Source organism: Zophobas morio, unplaced genomic scaffold, assembly GCF_036711695.1.
Source record: "Zophobas morio isolate AGI-343-1 ecotype UQ-CSIRO unplaced genomic scaffold, CSIRO_AGI_Zmor_V1 ptg000006l, whole genome shotgun sequence".
NCBI lineage: Eukaryota > Metazoa > Arthropoda > Insecta > Coleoptera > Tenebrionidae > Zophobas > Zophobas morio.
The window spans coordinates 7,995,520-8,015,411 of record NW_026972111.1 but is presented as its reverse complement, the minus strand read 5'-3'; the positions used below and the strand labels follow the sequence as shown (position 1 = coordinate 8,015,411).

At 32.4% G+C, this 19,892-nt stretch overlaps 1 protein-coding gene across 3 annotated transcripts; it reads left to right on the top strand.

Annotated features, from left to right (window-relative positions):
* The first annotated feature begins 675 nt into the window (after positions 1 to 675).
* LOC135123465 (alpha-tocopherol transfer protein-like) lies at positions 676 to 18,620 on the top strand. Of its 3 annotated transcripts, none has more exons than XM_064048122.1 (11): positions 676 to 831; positions 5,385 to 5,611; positions 9,347 to 9,506; positions 9,559 to 9,814; positions 9,863 to 9,973; positions 10,028 to 10,130; positions 13,485 to 13,644; positions 13,699 to 13,954; positions 14,009 to 14,119; positions 14,177 to 14,279; positions 14,333 to 14,515. In XM_064048122.1, exons 2-11 carry the CDS (start codon positions 5,458 to 5,460, stop codon positions 14,479 to 14,481), a joined length of 1,563 nt encoding a protein of 520 aa, XP_063904192.1. In that variant the 5' UTR covers positions 676 to 831; positions 5,385 to 5,457; the 3' UTR covers positions 14,482 to 14,515. The 3 variants fall into 3 exon arrangements, with proteins under 3 accessions (XP_063904192.1, XP_063904193.1, XP_063904194.1); XM_064048123.1 differs by lacking the exons at positions 9,347 to 9,506; positions 9,559 to 9,814; positions 14,177 to 14,279; positions 14,333 to 14,515 and adding exons at positions 5,963 to 6,122; positions 6,177 to 6,432; positions 17,562 to 17,664; positions 18,434 to 18,620 and having other exon boundaries at positions 678 to 831; XM_064048124.1 differs by lacking the exons at positions 9,347 to 9,506; positions 9,559 to 9,814; positions 14,333 to 14,515 and adding exons at positions 5,963 to 6,122; positions 6,177 to 6,432 and having other exon boundaries at positions 678 to 831; positions 14,009 to 14,117; positions 14,177 to 14,205.
* Positions 18,621 to 19,892: the final 1,272 nt, after the last annotated feature.

The window sequence follows — 19,892 nt, the reverse complement described above, 5'->3', positions numbered from 1 at the left end:
CATAGCAAAACGAGAGACTTTCATAGATATTTTTATAGACGTAACAGGCATGATAAATATCCTTGTGTGTGCGGTTGTCAAAAAAATCCACGTATATTTCGAGGTCTGATTAATTTTACGGCTGAATTGGACCCTGCTTTATAAGATCATTTGAAAGAAGCAACGGTGTTTAAAGGAACGTCTAAAACTGTCCAAAATGAACTTTTAGATGCCATCAACGTAAAATTTTGACCGAAAGCAAAAATGTATATGGACAAATACTCCTTACTTTTATTGCATGTATTTTTGTATTTATTTCCCTCACACACATTTTCACAATTTCGCATATTAATTGGTAATAACAATAATTATCATATATTAATTTGCAAGAAAGCTTCATCGGAACTCATAAAAAAAGATTTATATCTAAAATTTGATAGTTTCCTTGGTATTTTCGGGCCGGAACTGCTAGAAAATACAAGAAACGGCTTGAAAAATAACATTTCTGGAGTTTTTTACCGAATTTCTTGCTATTATTTTGAATATTGATGGGGTCGCACAAAATAATTTAAACATTGCTTAATGCGGCCACGTAGGCAGCCAATCTGTGCTGCTGTCTTGGTCACTGCATTGACTCATTGTTGAGTTATCAAGGGTGGTGAGGAGAGATATGACGAAGGCAGCGATTCCAGCGAACGACAGCGATAAATGCGAAGCCAATACGAAATGAACTGTTGCTTTCTAAAGTAGTGCTTTTTCAGCAGTGTTATTGTCATTTTCGAAGGAAAATTTTACGTATATGTGTATAGATACATATATGTATATTGTAGTGACATTAGAATTTGCGTGCAAGTGAGTGTACATATTTTTTTAGAAAGCGGACACTTAGGTATTTTAAAACAAATTTGATTTCCAAATCGGACATTTAATTTGGGTTGGAGGGAATAATTTTTAGAAAAACCTGGATTTGTTTTTTTCAAGGGGAGAGAAATTCTGTCGCAATAAACTCCGACCAATTTATTTTGTAATTTGAGATTGAATTAAACATAGATGCATAGATGCAATCTATATAAAGCATGTTAAGTACGTACTCTGCTTTAACTAATTGTGACCTTTCTACAGACGAATTTTCGTATTCAACCACTGGGTTTTGGGTGGTCTTTAAAGTGATTCTCCTTACATTATAGCGTACCACTTATAGTGTAGAAAAGTTTAGTGGAATTTTTAATTTACACTGACGACACATGTTTTATTTTAGAACAGTAACGTGATAAACGTTTTTAAATTGGTTATTAAAGTATTGCATTATTTTATTTTATCAGGTCACGATAAATCACTGACTGGCGTCAAAGGCGGTTTGCCCTGAGTCAAGAATATCTCTCTTTTTGGGTCAACTTATTACTTGCTATTTGTGTTGTTTTTAACACAGACAATGCTGCTAAGTTATGTATTTTTCATTTTTGTTTGTTATTTTGTTTACAAATTGTCACGTCTAGCGTGCAAAAGCTAGACAAAATAAATAAATAAGATAAAATATTAAAAACCAAAATCAATCACCTACATTCGTTCAAAAATAAATTGACTCAGTCATTAATTTTTTTCACGCACCCCGTATAAGCAAATCTAAAAAATATTTATGCAGTGATAAATCACAATTACAGACTCATCATACTTTGCCAAATGCACATTTAAGAAATATTTTGGGGTGGCGTGATCAGTTTTTTAGGGGGGATGAGCAAAAATATTTTGATCAAAAATTTACCATGCCTATAACAACTTTATAACATCTCCAAGATTTCAAAGCATTTGGTTTTGTATTTCCTGATTAAATCAATAAAATAAATTTACGCATTCATTAATTTTTTTGAGTCACCTTGTATATACAAATCCAAAAAATATGAATGGAATGATAAATCACAAGTACAGACTCATCATATTTTGTACATTTTAGACAGGATTTATTCGGCAAATTTTTGAGCGGACGTCATCAATTTTTTGGAGGGGATAAGTAAATTTATTGTGATTAGAATTTTATCATGCTTATCATAACTGTAAACCATCTCCAAGATTTGAAAACATTCGGTTTTGTAGATTCCAAATTAAATGTCAAAATGTTGTTTCCTAATTTTGATTTTTTTTTGTAAAAATCTGGACGTTTCGGGTAAAATCTCAATTCGGAGTCATAAACTACATGCGTAAGACTATTTGATATAATTTAAAACCCAATTAGTATGTACAATTTTGAAGTGACGTCATCACATTAGTGGTGGGGATGATTAGACAAATTTTCGTTAGTGTTTTACCATCTACCTAATATAAATATAAAATTTGACAACAATTGCTTCAGTAGATTCGGAGATTATCTGTCTAATAAAAATCCAGGGCGGCAGACAGACGGACAGACGTACAGACAGACGGAAACGGTAGACCTATTTCTTCGTCTTCTAGGGGTCATGAAAGGTCGAAAAAATCCAAAAGTAGAGAATGCTTACGCTTGGGAAGTAAAATTAAATTTCGTTCTAACAAAAAAAAAATGGTCTAAAGAGTTTAGACAGTACTTCCCTCGCTGTCGGAAACTTGACGACTGCATGCCTATTGTATTTTTTTCTCATTACATTTTTGTAGTGGGAATTTAAAAAAAAATTGCTATGACGTCATCAACATTTTTGCAAGGACACGTATATCAGTTGGGATAGATGTAGTGTAATACTAAGAATAAAATTATTGTATTCCCAAATTTTCGGGAAAATGAATTGGGTCGTTTTGAATATTGATTTGTTATAATCAATAAAATAACGAAACAATTTACTCACGTATACGGTGTGTAATATGTAGAGAGCGGATTTCTGTCGGGCTAGGCAAGGCCAAACTCGGTACGGCTCGTGCGGGATGCGAATTCATTGCGGTTACGGACTGCACTTCGTTTATTTGAGATTAGAATAACGCTGTTTCGTTGCACTCTGCTGTTAATTCCCGTTCTCATTTATTTAGCCGTTTGATTAATAAATCGTTAATTGTATTTATGGAATTAGTACCGATTAAATTCAGTGATTAGCTATCACCCGCTATTGAGTCCCGGCGATCTAGCGCGTCCCCACCTATAATCGAGACGTAGCCCGACAGAAATCCGCTGTCTAGTAATATGAGAGGCAACTGAAAATCGTTTATGTATAAACATTCTTAATTTAAGATGACAAGCGTAACAGCATACGTGAGAGTCAAACAGAGAAACTGTAAACAAAACGACCATCGGTTTTATTGCTTCGACTTCCGCTTATTATATAAAATATTGAGTTTTATTTTAATTTTTGACGGTGGAATTCACAATTGGTTGATTATAAACATGTCTATTCCACATTCGCGGAACCTAGACAGCGCACACGTCTGTAATGTTAAAGTCGATGTAAATAAGCGTGCTACCCTTATGTTTCAACCGAGTTTTTACTTTAAAAAATTCTATGTCTACCAAATTGGGTTGGTCCAATGTAATACTAATAATAAGTGTTGCCTTTAATTTAATCAATAAAATAAATTGACTTCATTAAATTTTTTGAGCCACCTCTTAAGAAAATCTAAAAAATATGAATGAAGTGATAAATCACAAGTACAGACTCATCATATTTTTACGCTTTAGATAGGATTTATTCGGCAAACTTTCGAGCTGACGTCATCAAATTTTTTGAGGGGGGATTAGCAAATACATTTTGATAAAAAAGTTAACGTGCTTATGATAACTTTAATACATCTCCTATGTTTCAAAGCATTCGGTTTTGTAGTTCCTGATTAACTCAATAAAATAAATTCACGCATTCATTAATTTTTTGAGTCACTCTGTATATGCAAATCGAAAAAATTTGAATGGAATGATAAATCACAAGTACATACTCATCATATTTTGTACATTTTAGATAGGATTTATTCGGCAAACTTTTGAGCTGACGTCATCAAGTTTTTGGAGGGGATAACCAAATATATTTTGACTAAAGATTTATGATGCTCTTTAGAGCCTTAAAACATCTGCAACATTTTAAAACATTCGGGTTAGCAGATTCAAAATTAAATTGCAAAATGTTGTTTTATGATTTTGATTTTTTTTCCAAAAATCTGGACGTTTCGGGTAAAAACTGAATTCGGAGTCGTAAACTACATGTGTAGGACTATGTTATTTTATACAATTTAAGACCCATTTACTATGTACAATTTTGAAGTGACGTCATCGCATTAGTGGTGGGGATGATTAGACAAATTTTGGTTAGCGTTTTACCATCTACATAATATTCCTAATATAAGTACAAAATTTCACAATAATAGGTTCAGTACTTTCGGAGATTATCTGTCTAATAAAAATCCGGGACGGCAGACGGACAGACGGACAGACGGACAAACGGACGGACAGACGGACAGACAGACGGAAATGGGAGACCTATTTCTTCGTATTCTAGGAGTCATGAAAGATCGAGAAAAGGTAAAAGTAGAGAGTCGGCCGACGGACTCGATTAAAATACTTCCTTTGCTTACGCTCGGGAAGTAAAAATTGCGAAAATTTTGATATTACGTGCAGTGTAATACAAATTTTAACAGTTTGCATTTCCAATTTTTCGGAAAAATGAAATAAGCCCTTCACAATAATCTTGATATCTCGGGTAAATCTCAACATAGATTCATAAACTACAGGTGTAGGAGTATGTTATTGTATGTGATCGAAAACCCATTTTTTACGCATAATTTTGAGGTGACGTCATTACATTGTTGGTGGGGATGATTAGACAAAATATTAGTTAGCGTTTTACCATTTAGATAATATTCATAATAAAGCTGTAAAATTTGAGAACAATCGGTAGTTGTGAAGATTATCTGTCCAACAAAAATCAACATAGACGTCGGACAGACAGACAGACAGACAGACGGAAACGATACCTCATTCTTAGCTTACGCTCAACTCTATTAAATATAATTGTTATTACGTTCTGAAAAATATGACAATAGGCTTTTAACGTTTTGAAATGGAATGATACAACTGAAATACACAGCATAGTGGCCATTATTGAGCAAGTGAGAAATGAAGAAGTAGTGTCAGATTAAAGTCCTAATGTCATGCGCCACAGGATCTTCAGGAGAAAAACGTTAAACGTTAAACATTACTTTTGAGGAGAAATCATAACGATTTCACAAAGATTTTTAATAAATGGACACAAATATCTTTGTTAATAGATAAAAAATTCAAATGCAACATAAATGTCAATTTGTTTAATATTGTGCATTTCTTAAATTTTACTTCCTCGTATTGTTATGTTAAACAAGTTAAACATTACGTAAAAGCTAAAAAAAGAAATTCATATTCGTAATTAGGAATGCAGCCAACATGTATAACAGGTTCCTAACATATACATTTTGCGATTTTGCAGACCTATGTAATATCAACTTTACTAATTTAATGCAGTTAGAGACGCGCCAAAGACGAGAGCAGCTTTCCTGAAAATGGGATCTAATACACACATACTAGAAGTAGGTGAAGATGTTCTAGGACTCGTTGTGAAACTGTTGAATTATTCTTCTATTGATTCGTTTAATGAAGATGTTAGAAAGATTAAAGAATGGATTAAGAAACAACCGCATTTTCCAGAAATGATGGGTTAGTAGACCATAAGCCATAATATCACTATAAAACTGTGAGTCAAAACCGTTACCGCTTTGAACTTAAATAGATCAATTATGTAGTAATTCCGTTTGTAAATTGTCGTTTTTATAATTTAAATATCTAAATACCTGTATTTTATCAATAATTGGAATTTCTCATTAAAAAAAAAAGAGTTTTTAAGAACATTTTTAATTTTTGCTTAACGCAACTCATATAAAACAGTGAAAATAAACTTGGTACGTGAGTACACTTATGGTAAAGATTAAAATGTGCCATACTTGTTCATCAAACTTGTCGGCGAATTTTTTTAAACAAAACTTTTTTTTTTCTTTTAATGATTTGCAGCAGACAAAAAAATCCAAAACTTTCTCATATTAAACAAAGGAAGCGTCGAAAGAAGCAAGGAAAAAATAGAAAACTATTACAACGTAAGGTCTCGGTTGCCAGAAATATTTGATAATATTCATCCGAAACTCCCTTACATGGAAAAAGTCAAGGAATCGGTGTAACAAATCATTGTAAAAATTACCGCGTTTATATTTATGACAACCCGTTTTAGTTTCTTTGTTCCTCTTCCAAAACTAACAAAAGAACATTACCGAGTCTGTATCTACAAAATGCGTGATATACACTCAGCTGAAAATGTAGAAATGGTCCACTTTATTCATTTGGTGTTCAACATACAAGAAATTCGTATGATCGAAGATGTCACCTATGGAGACGTGTTTATATTTGATGGTAAACATTCAACTCTACGATTCATGCTCAAGGCAACACCGGTGATGATTTATAAGGCGTTGATTGTTATATACAAGGTAAAATATTTAGTTACACTTCTGTTTTCTATAGTTTTTGTTGCAGCAAGTATTCTCAAATCGACTAAAAGCTGTTTACCTTATCAATGCCCCCTCATTTACAGAAAAGCTTCTTTCTATTCTTAAGAGTATTCTACAACCTAAACTAATGGAACGAGTGAGTAATTTTTCGTGTTTTCAAGTTTCAAAAATTATAATAATTGTAAATTCCAGATACACTTTTGTGAAAATTTGGATGTTTTAGTTGAAAAAATCGGGAGTGAAGTTCTGCCAATAGATTATGGAGGCAAAGAAAATTCTCTAGAAGAATTGCACGGTAAAAGTGTTTTTCTTTTTTTTGTTAGCTTGGTTATCATAAATTCATTTGCAGAAAAGCTTCATCAAAAATTTAAGGAGCGTGAAGATTATTTTACTCAACTGGACAAACTTCGTATAAATCAAGCTTTGAAACCTCAGACTCTGAAAAATGATGAAATGTATGGATTACCTGGCAATTTTAAGAACTTGGAAATTGATTGATTATTATTTAGTCTATTATTTGAACATACCCTTTTATGACACACATAGTTTAATTATTTTTTTAACGGTGTTTAACAATAATTTTGTTAGTTTTTTTCAATAAAATGTCCACAAAATGAATGTGTAGAAAACATATGAACAATACTATAAAAACCAATGTTAAAATTTGCTAGAGTTCAATAGCTGGTTCAGAGAGAGCAAATCTTCTGGTTAAGATACTAGTATATCAAGTGCAAAACGCGTTTTAATTAAACGCAGTACCTATTCTAAAATTTCATAGAACATAGGTTAACGCAATTCCAAGGACACAGATCTCTTTCGCAAATTCGCAAATATTCAATATCATTGCGCTTGTCAGACATTGCAAACAACATGCGCAGAACCGTACATCCATAAAAACCGTCAATCACAATTATTTTCTTTAAAATTCGTACCCAAACTAAAGCAGTAGTGGCCGAAACCCAGACGCAGAAATCTCAAGAAAAACAGACCAAAAGACACTCGCTTTACTAATAGAGATGACGACATGGGAACCGAATAACGCTTAAATCTGTCGGAGAAGAAACCCTATGCTGGACGAAACTAGACTTTACAAAATCGGGATAGACCGTCCAAGGCAAATACTCGGGAAAGCATTAGATCGCTTTATTGCGCTCTTTTATCACGGGAGACAAAATAAATGGGCCAAAATTCCTGTAAAAACGCAAGCGCAGGAAGCAAAATTCAGTCGAGTCTTGAGATTCCTTCGGTCGTGCTATCAGTATGATCTACGATTTTTCCCCAACGCAAATCGCTGTACGAATTTCTGGTGAATTTTGAAGAAAGATGGACTTGGAAAAATTTGCTGAAATCGGAATGAAGGCTGTATTTCATCCATAGGAGAATAATTTGACAGTTTCACCATAACATTTCTTTCCCTTTCAGTACGCTTGTTACTGACGAAACAAAGTTGAAGCGGTATCTGGTGCTGAACGAGGACCGCATTTCACTATGGTATGCTGTATGAATGCCATAGGCGCGTTTGTGCCTCAAGCCTTTATGTTCTCAAGAAGAAGAATAGACATATAAATTCCACGCTAAACATTGATGAATTGAAAAGCAAAGTAGAAGAAACGGCAAGAAAGAAAATCAAAAAAGAAGATTTTGGTTGAAGAAGGAAAGGTCGATGTTAGTGACGATGAAGTGGTTGTAGACACCATGAAGCCGCTGCCGCATGTTTATAGGTATTGCAACAATGTGTTCTTTTTCAATAATTCTTTTTGTTAAGTTTTGCCTTGATGATTAGTTTTGTTTATTCGTTTATTGATTAGTTTTGCTACAATTTGCAGTTCTATATCTTAATAGTTATTTATGTACCACTTGGTACATAAACATCAAGTTATGTCGTAGTACATACAAACTTTTATGTTTCCTGAGAAAATAAAAAAACAATAATTTATCATTAATTAATTAATTCATAGATAAAAATTTATCCGGCCGTGACTTTGTTGTCAAGGAGATTCTGTTACTATTTATTTACCATAAAAATGTGTATTTTCTTTCTCGAACATTCCTTATATGCTTTAATACAGTGACATTACCCATAACTTAAAAATTATAACTATTTAATCATTTGCAAGCATTATAGATTTTTTCCGAGTCTTATTTATTTACTGACCTTAATATTTAGCTTTGTTATGAGCAAAAATAAGCAACAAGGTCAATGCGCGTCAAGTTTGATAACTGCACTTTCGCGCATTTTGCATGGTCTTTGAATAAATTAACAATATCAAGTTAGCCTAATTAAATTCAGTAAGACATGGACCAAACAAGACAGCAGTGTTTTTAAAAATGGAATCTGCACACTTACTAGAAGTAGATGAGGGTGTTTTAGAACTCGTTGTGAAATTGTTGAATTATTCTTCTATGGATTCGTTTAATGAAGATGTTAGAAAAGTGAAAGAATGGATTAAGAAACAACCACACTTTCCAGAGGTGATGGGTTAGTATACAACTGCAACTAAAACCATTACCGCTTTGAACTTAAATAGTTAATTATATTTGTGATGTTTTAGTTTATAGCTTGTTTATGTTGACTTAAGTCATATCGGTCTACGGGAGGGACTAACTTAGTTCTTGAATTCTGAATTTTATATTTTACCACTCCCTTGAACTTCCGGCTTTATTAAAATTTGTCCCCACCGGTTTTTTATGAACATTATTTACTTTTGCCGAAAGGCAATACAAAACTGCAGAAAGAAACTATTTGGCTATACTGATGTTACAACTAAAAATGTGCAAAACTCGTTCGGCTAAAGACGCCTAAAAGTAAATCTTCAGTAGTACATAACTCATCAAACTCTTTCACGAAAAACGGAAAAAACAGATCATATTGTCACTTTTTTATTATTTGCAGCTGAGAAGAAAATCCAAAATTTTCTCATCTTAAACAAAGGAAGCGTCGAAAAAAGCAAGGAAAAAATAGAAAACTATTACAACATAAGATCTCAGTTGCCAGAAATATTTGATAATATTCATCCGAAACTCTCTTACATGGAAAATGTTAAAGCGGCTGCGTAACAAATTATTGTAAAAATTACTGCGTAAAATTTATATAAGCCGTTTTAGTTACTTTGTTCCTCTCCCAAAGCTGACAAAACAACTGTACAGAGTCGGTTTTTATAAAATACGTGATCCACATATAGCTGAAAATGTTGATCCTGTCGATGGTATCCGTTTATTAGTGAACATACAAGAAATTCGTATGATGGAAGATATTACCTATGGGGACGTGTTCATATTTGATGGTAAAAATGTACCTCTAACGTGGATACTCAAGGTGACACCGATGGTGCTTTACAAAGCGATGGTGGTTATATACAAGGTGAAATATAAAACCCCACATTCTTTATGTAGAATTTTTGTGTTACAGCAAGTTTTCTCAAACCGACTGAAAGCCGTTTACCTGATCAATGCTCCCTATTATGTAGAAAAGTTTGTTGATTTCCTTAAGAGCGCTCTGAAGCCTAAACTAATAACACGAGTTAGAAATTTTTGGTATTTTCGAAGTGTCAAAAATTATAATAGTAACTTTCAGATACACTTTTGCGAAAATTCGGATGATTTAGTTGAAAAAATCGGAAAAGAAATTCTGCCAGAGGATTATGGAGGTGAAGAAAAGTCTCTAAAAGAACTGCAAGGTAAGAGTACTTTTGGTTTCTGGTTGATCTGGTTACGATAAATAATTAATTTGCAGATATACTTTTTCATAAATTTAAAGAACGTGAAGATTATTTTATCCAACTGGATAAACTTCGTATAAATGACGATTTGAAACCTCAGAGGCTTAAAAATAATGAAATGTTTGGACTTTCTGGTAATTTTAAGAAATTAGAAATTGACTGATTATTAGTTTTTTTTTGTAAGTATATGCGTTATTGCGATACACTAAGTTCAACCTTTTGTTGATAAAATTATTACAAAATAAATACAGATTGTATAATACTTGAGTATTGTTTATTTGTTTGTTCTTTTTTCAGATCTATTTAAATAACTATACAATTTTATATAAAACGATCATATTTAAATGCACTAAAATATTTTAAAGACACACTAGTTGAAAGTCTAAAAACGCATAAAACAGTACAAGGTAAGTGATAGCACCTTGATTGTCCACCAGGTTTTTTCCGCAAGTAGAACTTGCAACTTCACCTTTCGGACCTGACTTGAACAATAGTAGATATATTAGCTTATTCAGGAAAATAGGAGCCGAGATCTGTAACTTTTGAATTTGCTATTTATTTTGTCTTGGAAGGATAATGCAAAAATAAGTTGAGATTAAAATATTGAAGAACAAGTCGTTTTATTTGAACTTGTGCTCAGTTTCCTACTTTGGACCGGTCCAATGTAAGACAAACGAAAAATTAATTTCTTTTAACAATGCTTTCCTACCTTTTTCCTTTGAAGATGAAAGTACAGAAGAAAAGAAAAGAGTGTATTACAAGTGAGTAGAAGGAGACCTAGCAAACGTCATGGTCCCATTTAAAATGGGTGGTATAAGATTTGCTCGACAATTTGGGATTCCTAAATCCACTTTCAAAAAACATCTAACAAATTCCAATAAACGCGCCAATGATAAAAAGATAATGAAAGAACATGTAAGAGCATGTTTAAATGAACAAGTAAAGATGACATTATCTCAAAATTGTACTTAGTAATTGGGTTAGAAATTGTATAAAATAACATAACACGTGAAGTGTACGAGTCTGTGTAGAATGTTTACCTAAGAATCTAGGTTTTTGGAAAAAAAACCTGAAAATTTTGTAACATTTTGCAATTTAATTTGATTCTGTAAAACCAAATGCTTTTAAATATTGCAGACGTTTTAAAGTTATCGTAAGCATGGTAAATTTTTAGTTAATCAAAATATATCTGTTTATCCTCCCCAAATGATGACGTCATCGAAAAATTTTGCCTAATAAATCCTATCGCAAAATTTGCCAGATATGATGAGTCGATACTATACTTGTGGTTTATCACCGCCCTCATATTTTTAGAACTGCTTATACTTAACAACTGAAAGAAAATTAATGAATGAGTCATTTTATTTTATGGATTAAATCACGAACTGCAAAATCGAATGCATTGAAATCTTGCACACGTCCGCTTAGTGACCCTGTATATATGTTTCTACAGTGTGCGTAACTAATTAATTATCAGAAATAGAAAAAATTTAAAGAGGAAGTTGGTGGCGTTCTTTGAGGACCATACACCCAAATTATTTTAACTCACACACAGTGTTCTATTTTTCAGGAGTAACAGACAACGTAGTTTTTACTTCGCGAGCGTAAGTAAGTAAGCTAATCGAGTCCACCGGACGAATGGCCACTTTTTATCAATTGGAATATCCTATATATTTTTAAACATTTTAATTCATCTCTTCTTAAGCTTTATAACCACAATTTTTCTTCGATTGCGACGTTGACAGGTTATTCCAATTTTCTTGGAACTTTTTTTCAGGGAAAGTTTTCACAAAAAAAAACACAATAATTTTTTAAATTTGAAGTACAAGTATTAAAAGTAAAGTTGAGTATTATTTATACAGAGTGTTTATAAAACATTATTTATTTATTAGAATCTTCAAATATTGATATTTCGGTTTTTCCAATCACGACATCCTGTATTTCATTAGTGCATATTATTATGTTTTTTATTTCATTATTAGAATCTTTGCATATCGATATTTGATGTTTTCTATTTGTTATTTCGCCAACCTCCCTAAGGATGTACCTATCCTTTTCACTGCACCAAATGTGCACAATTATTGTTTTTTACTAATTCTTAGTATTTTTAGTAGGCACTTATGATGTACCTAATAAAAAGTGAAATAGTATATAAGTATATAAATAGTAGTGCACTCAATATGGTGATTTAAAAATGATAGCTCGACAAGAAAATCTGTATTATTTGTAACCATTTTAGATTTTTCCGAATCTTATGTATTTACTGACTCAGCTATAACATTTGTATCTAATTAAGAATGATAGAAAAAAGGTCAACAATTCTAAAGTTTCCTAATGTCACATTCATTATCGTGCATTTCTTAAATTTTAGTTTATGTATTTTTTTCAAATAAACTTTACGTGATTGCCAAAAAAAGGTTCTTATTCGCAATTAGGAATGCATAAAAAACAGGCTTTTAACATTTAAATTTTTGCAGAGTTGTGTAATATCAACTAGATATAATGTATATTTTATTTATTTATACTAACATAAACAATCAATAACTACAACATTTGTATCTAATTAAGAATTATAGGAAAGAAGGTCATGTGCGTAAAGTGTGTTAATTTTACATTCACGCATTTTGCGTGGCCTCTCATCAAGAAATTAATATCAGCTTTGGTCTAATTTAATTCAGTAAGACACGGACCAAAGAAGAGAGCAGTGTTCATAGAAATGAAATCTAATACACACTTTTTAGAAGTAGATAAAGATGTTTTAGAACTCGTTGTGAAATTGTTGAATTATTCTTCTACAGATTCGTATAATGAAGATGTTAGAAAAGTTAGAGAATGGATTAAGAAACAACCGCATTTTCCAGAAGTAATGGGTTAGTAGACCATAGGATTATTATTATTATTATTCAAGTCATATTTGATCTGCGGGAAGAACTAACTTAGTTTTACATACTTACTAAAATAGGGTGACTCCGTTTGGAACTCGTAGTTATTTTTTTCTGAATATCTAAATACCTGTATTTTGTAAATGACTCGAATTTCCAACTTTATCGAAATGGGTTTATTAAAATTTGTCCTCACCAGTTTTTTTTTCTGAACATATTTACTTTTGTTGCAAGGCATTACAAAACTATATAAAGAGACTATTTGCGTACACTGGTGTTAAGTCTAAAATGTGCCAAACCCGTTCAGCTAAATTGAATAAAAGAGCTAGAGACGCCTAAAAAGTATAGCTTCAGTAGTAAATGACTCTTCAAACTCTTTGACGAATTTTTTAAAACAGGCCGTAATGTCATTCCTTTTAATGATTTGCAGCAGACAAAAAAATCCAAAATTTTCTCATACTAAACAAAGGAAGCGTGGAAAGAAGCAAAGAAAAAATAGAAAACTATTACAACGTAAGGTCTCGGTTGCCAGAAATATTTGATAATATTCATCCGAAACTCCCTTACATGGAAAAAGTCAAGGAATCGGTGTAACAAATCGTTGTAAAAATTACCGCGTTTATATTTATGACAACCCGTTTTAGTTTCTTTGTTCCTCTTCCAAAACTAACACAAGAACATTACCGAGTCTTTATCTACAAAATGCGTGATATACACTTAGCTGAAAATGTAGAAATGGTCCACTTTATTCATTTGTTGTTCAACATACAAGAAATTCGTATGATCGAAGATGTCACCTATGGAGACGTCTTTATATTTGATGGTAAACATTCAACTCTACGATTCATGCTCAAAGCCACACCGGTCATGATTTATAAGGCGTTGATTGTTATATACAAGGTAAAATTTTAAGCTACACTTTTGTTTTCTGTAGTTTTTGTTTTTTTGTTTCAGCAAGTGTTCTCAAATCGACTAAAAGCTGTTTACCTTATCAATGCCCCCTCCTTTACAGAAAAGCTTCTCGCTATTCTTAAGAGTATTCTAAAACCTAAACTAATGGAACGTGTGAGTAATTTTTCGTGTTTTTCAAGTGTCAAAAATTATAATAATTGTAAATTCCAGATATACTTTTGTGAAAATTCGGATGTTTTAGTAGAAAAAATCGGGAGTGAAGTTCTTCCAATAGATTATGGAGGCAAAGAAAATTCTCTAGAAGAATTGCAGGGTAAGAGTGCTTTTGTTTATTTGTTAGCTTGGTTATCATAAATTATTTTGCAGAAAAGCTTCATCAAAAATTTAAGGAGCGTGAAGATTATTTTACTCAACTGGACAAACTTCGTATAAATCGAGCTTTGAAACCTCAGACTCTGAAAAATGATGAAATGTATGGATTACCTGGCAATTTTAAGAACTTGGAAATTGATTGATTATTAATTAGTCTATTATTTGGACATACCCTTTTATGACACACATAGTTTAATTACTTTTTTTAACAGTGTTTAACAATAGTTTTGTTAGTTTTTTTCAATAAAATGTCCACAAAATGAATGTGTAGAAAACATATGAACAATACTATAAAAACCAATGGTAAAATTTGCTAGAGTTCAATAGCTGGTTCAGAGAAAGCAAATCTTCTGGTTAAGATATTAGTATAACAAGTGCAAAACGCGTTTTAATTAAACGCAGTACCTATTCTAAAATTTCATAGAACATAGGTTAACGCAATTCCAAGGACACAGATCTCTTTCGCAAATTCGCAAATATTCAATATCATTGCGCTTGTCAGACATTGCAAACAACATGCGCAGAACCGTACATCCATAAAAACCGTCAATCACAATTATTTTCTTTAAAATTCGTACCCAAACTAAAGCAGTCGTGGCCGAAACCCAGACGCAGAAATCTCAAGAAAAACAGACCAAAAGACACTCGCTTTACTAACAGAGATGGCGACATGGGAACCGAATAACGCTTAAATCTGTCGGAGAAGAAACCCTATGCTGGACGAAACTAGACTTTACAAAATCGGGAAATACCGTCCAAGGCAAATACTCGGGAAAGCATTAGATCGCTTTATTGCGCTCTTTTATCACGGGAGACAAAATAAATGGGCCAAAATTCCTGTAAAAACGCAAGCGCAGGAAACAAAATTCAGTCGAGTCGTGAGATTCCTTCGGTCGTGCTATCATCCACGATCCACGATTTTTCCCCAACGCAAATCGCTGTACGAATTTCTGGTGAATTTTGAAGAAAGATAGACTTGGAAAAATTTGCTGAAAGCGGAATGAAGGCTGTATTTCATCCATAGGAGAATAATTTGACAGTTTCACCATAACATTTCTTTCCCTTTCAGTACGCTTGTTACTGACGAAACAAAGTTGAAGCGGTATCTGGTGCTGAACGAGGACCGCACTTCACTATGATATGCTGTATGAATGCCATAGGCGCGTTTGTGCCTCAAGCCTTTATGTTCTCAAGAAGAAGAATAGACATATAAATTCCACGCTAAACATTAATGAATTGAAAAGCAAAGTAGAAGAAACGGCAAGAAAGAAAATCAAAAAAGAAGATTTTGGTTGAAGAAGGAAAGGTCGATGTTAGTGACGATGAAGTGGTTGTAGACACCATGAAGCCGCTGCCGCATGTTTATAGGTATTGCAACAATGTGTTCTTTTTCAATAATTCTTTTTGTTAAGTTTTGCCTTGATGATTAGTTTTGTTTATTCGTTTATTGATTAGTTTTGCTACAATTTGCAGTTCTATATCTTAATAGTTATTTATGTACCACTTGGTACATAAACATCAAGTTATGTCGTAGTACATACAAACTTTTATGTTTCCTGAAAAAATAAAAAAACAATAATTTATCATTAATTAATTAATTCATAGATAAAAATTTATCCGGCTGTGACTTTGTTGTCAAGGAGATTCTGTTACTATTTATTTACCATAAAAATGTGTATTTTCTTTCTCGAACATTCCTTATATGCTTTAATACAGTGACATTACCCATAACTTAAAAATTATAACTATTTAATCATTTGTAAGCATTATAGATTTTTTCCGAGTCTTATTTATTTACTTACCTTAATATTTAGCTTTGTTATGAGCAAAACTAAGCAACAAGGTCAATGCGCGTCAAGTTTGATAACTGCACTTTCGCGCATTTTGCATGGTCTTTGAATAAATTAACAATATCAAGTTAGCCTAATTAAATTCAGTAAGACATGAACCAAACAAAAAAGGAGTGTTCTTAAAAATGGAATCTGCACACTTACTAGAAGTAGATGAGTGTGTTTTAGAACTCGTTGTGAAATTGTTGAATTATTCTTCTATGGATTCGTTTAATGAAGATGTTAGAAAAGTGAAAGAATGGATTAAGAAACAACCACACTTTCCAGAGGTGATGGGTTAGTATACAACTGCAACTAAAACCATTACCGCTTTGAACTTAAATAGTTAATTATATTTGTGATGTTTTAGTTTATAGCTTGTTTATGTTGACTTAAGTCATATCGCTCTACGGGAGGGACTAACTTAGTTCTTGAATTCTGAATTTTATATTTTACCACTCCCTTGAACTTCCGACTTTATTAAAATTTGTCCCCACCGGTTTTTTATGAACATTATTTACTTTTGCCGAAAGGCAATACAAAACTGCAGAAAGAAACTATTTGGGTATACTGATATTAAAACTAAAAATGTGCAAAACTCGTTCGGCTAAAGACGCCTAAAAGTAAATCTTCAGTAGTAAATAACTCATCAAACTCTTTCACGAAAAACGGAAAAAACAGATCGTATTGTCACTTTTTTATTTTTTGCAGCTGAGAAGAAAATCCAAAATTTTCTCATATTAAACAAAGGAAGCGTCGAAAAAAGCAAGGAAAAAATAGAAAACTATTACAACGTAAGGTCTCGGTTGCCAGAAATATTTGACAATATTCATCTGAAACTCTTTTATATGGAAAATGTTAAAGCGGCTGCGTAACAAATCATTGTAAAAATTACTGCGTAAAATTGATATAACTCCTTTTAGTTATTTTGTTCCTCTCTCAAAGCTGACAAAACAACTGTACAGAGTCGGTTTTTATAAAATACGTGATCCACATATAGCTGAAAATGTTGATCCTGTCGATGGTATCCGTTTATTAGTGAACATACAAGAAATTCGTATGATGGAAGATATTATCTATGGGGACGTGTTCATATTTGATGGTAAAAATGTACCTCTAACGTGGATACTCAAGGTGACACCGATGGTGCTTTACGAAGCGATGGTGGTTATATACAAGGTGCAATATAAAACCCCACATTCTTTATGTAGAATTTTTGTGTTACAGCAAGTTTTCTCAAACCGACTGAAAGCCGTTTACCTGATCAATGCTCCCTATTATGTAGAAAAGTTGGTTGATTTCCTTAAGAGCGTTCTAAAACCTAAACTAATAACACACGAGTTAGAAATTTTTGGTATTTTCGAAGTGTCAAAAAGTAAAATAGTAACTTTCAGATACACTTTTGCGAAAATTCGGATGATTTAATTGAAAAAATCGGAAAAGAAATTCTGTCGGAGGATTATGGTGGTGAAGAAATGTCTCTAAAAGAACTGCAAAGTAAGAGTACTTTTGGTTTCTGGTTGATCTGGTTACGATAAATAATTAATTTGCAGATACGCTTTTTCATAAATTTAAAGAACCTGAAGATTATTTTACCCAACTGGATAAACTTCCTATAAATGACGATTTGAAACCTCAGAGGCTTAAAAATAATGAAATGTTTGGACTTTCTGGTAATTTTAAGAAATTAGAAATTGACTGATTATTATTAGTTTTTTTTTGTAAGTATATGCGTTATTGCGATACATTAAGTTCAACTTTTTGTTGATAAAACTATTACAAATTAAATACAGATTGTATAATACTTGAGTATTGTTTATTTGTTTGTTCTTTTTTCAGATCTATTTAAATAACTATACAATTTTATATAAAACGGTCATATTTAAATGCACTAAAAAATTTTAAAGACACACTAGTTGAAAGTCTAAAAACGCATAAAACAATACAAGATAAGTGATAGCACCTTGATTGTCCACCAGGTTTTTTCCGCAAGTAGAACTTGCAACTTCACCTTTCGGACCTGACTTGAACAATAGTAGATATATTAGCTTATTCAGGAAAATAGGCGCCGAGATCTGTAACTTTTGAATTTGCTATTTATTTTGTCTTGGAAGAATAATGCAAAAATAAGTTGAGATTAAAATATTGAAGAACAAGTCGTTTTATTTGAACTTGTGCTCAGTTTCCTACTTTGGACCGGTCCAATGTAAGACAAACGAAAAATTAATTTCTTTTAACAATGCTTTCATACCTTTTTCCTTTGAAGATGAAAGTACAGAAGAAAAGAAAAGAGTGTATTACAAGTGAGTAGAAGGAGACCTAGCAAACGTCATGGTCCCATTTAAAATGGGTGGTATAGGATTTGCTCGACAATTTGGGATTCCTAAATCCACTTTCAAAAAACATCTAACAAATTCCAATAAACGCGCCAATGATAAAAATATAATGAAAGGACATGTAAGAGCATGTTTAAATTAACAGGTAAAGATGACATTATCTCAAAATTGTCTGTGTAGGATCGAGATTTTTGGAAAACAAACTGAAAATTGTATAACATTTTGCAATTTAATTTGATTCTGTAAAACAAAATCCTTTTAAATCTTGCAGACGTATTAACGTTATCGTAAGTATGGTAAATTTTTAATCAAAACATATCTGTTTATCCTCCCCAAATGATGACGTCATCGCAAAATTTTGCCGAATAAATTCTATCGAAAATGTGCCAGATATGATGAGTCGATACTATACTTGCGATTTATCACCACCCTCATATTTTTTCTTAGTGACTCACCCTGTATTTCTACAGGGTGCGTCACTAATTAATTATCAGAAATAGAAAAAATTTAAAGAGGGAAGTTGTGCCGTTCTTTGAGGACTATACTCTCATATTATTTTAACTCACACATAGTGTTCTATTTTTCAGAAGTAACAGACAACGTAGTTTTTACTTCCCGAGCGTAAGCTAATCGAGTCCACCGGCCGAATGGCCATGGTTTTTTTGTTATAATTTATATCATGTCAGTAAAGTGTATAAGTCACTAAAAAAATAATAAAAAAAATATTTTTTTACAAAACTTACTGAACCTTTTTGTAGGAGAAAAGTGTCTCTGAGCTGTGGTTAAAAATTTGACCACATCAGAGTAACATCATATTTTATTTATTTTAACTAGGAAAATGGTTTAAAAATTAAGTATATAAGTCTATAACTAACTTAAAATTTGTTTATGAAATGGAATAAAACATTCTATACATAATGCGACACCACATTCTTGGCATGATGTTGTCGAAGGTACCGGTTTTGCTCTTGTGCTACACCCAGCACATCTTCGGACAGTTCCTTTTATAGGCAAATGGACTCCTACGTTTACAAGCCTCACCGAGTTGTCTTTAGGTCCTTGTTTTTGTCGAGAACTGTAGTCTTTTATTAGCTAAAGCACTTCGAGAGGAAAGTTGACTCATTCCTTTCTTTCTGGATTTGTCAGTTTCAAACAGATAAAACTGTTCACAATCACTGCATCTAGTAAGTAGTAAAATATTCTCATCCACCAACGGCGGCTCTTCCATGAGACATTGTAGTATGACAAGGTTTGGACAAATTTGTCGACTCCCCCCATATACTGATTGTAGTCTCGAATTGGTTGTGGACAATTTACGGTATCTTTTTTACCTTCTTTATTTGTTCTAGACACAGTTGTCAAAACAGCTGGATCATGTAAAGAACTGAC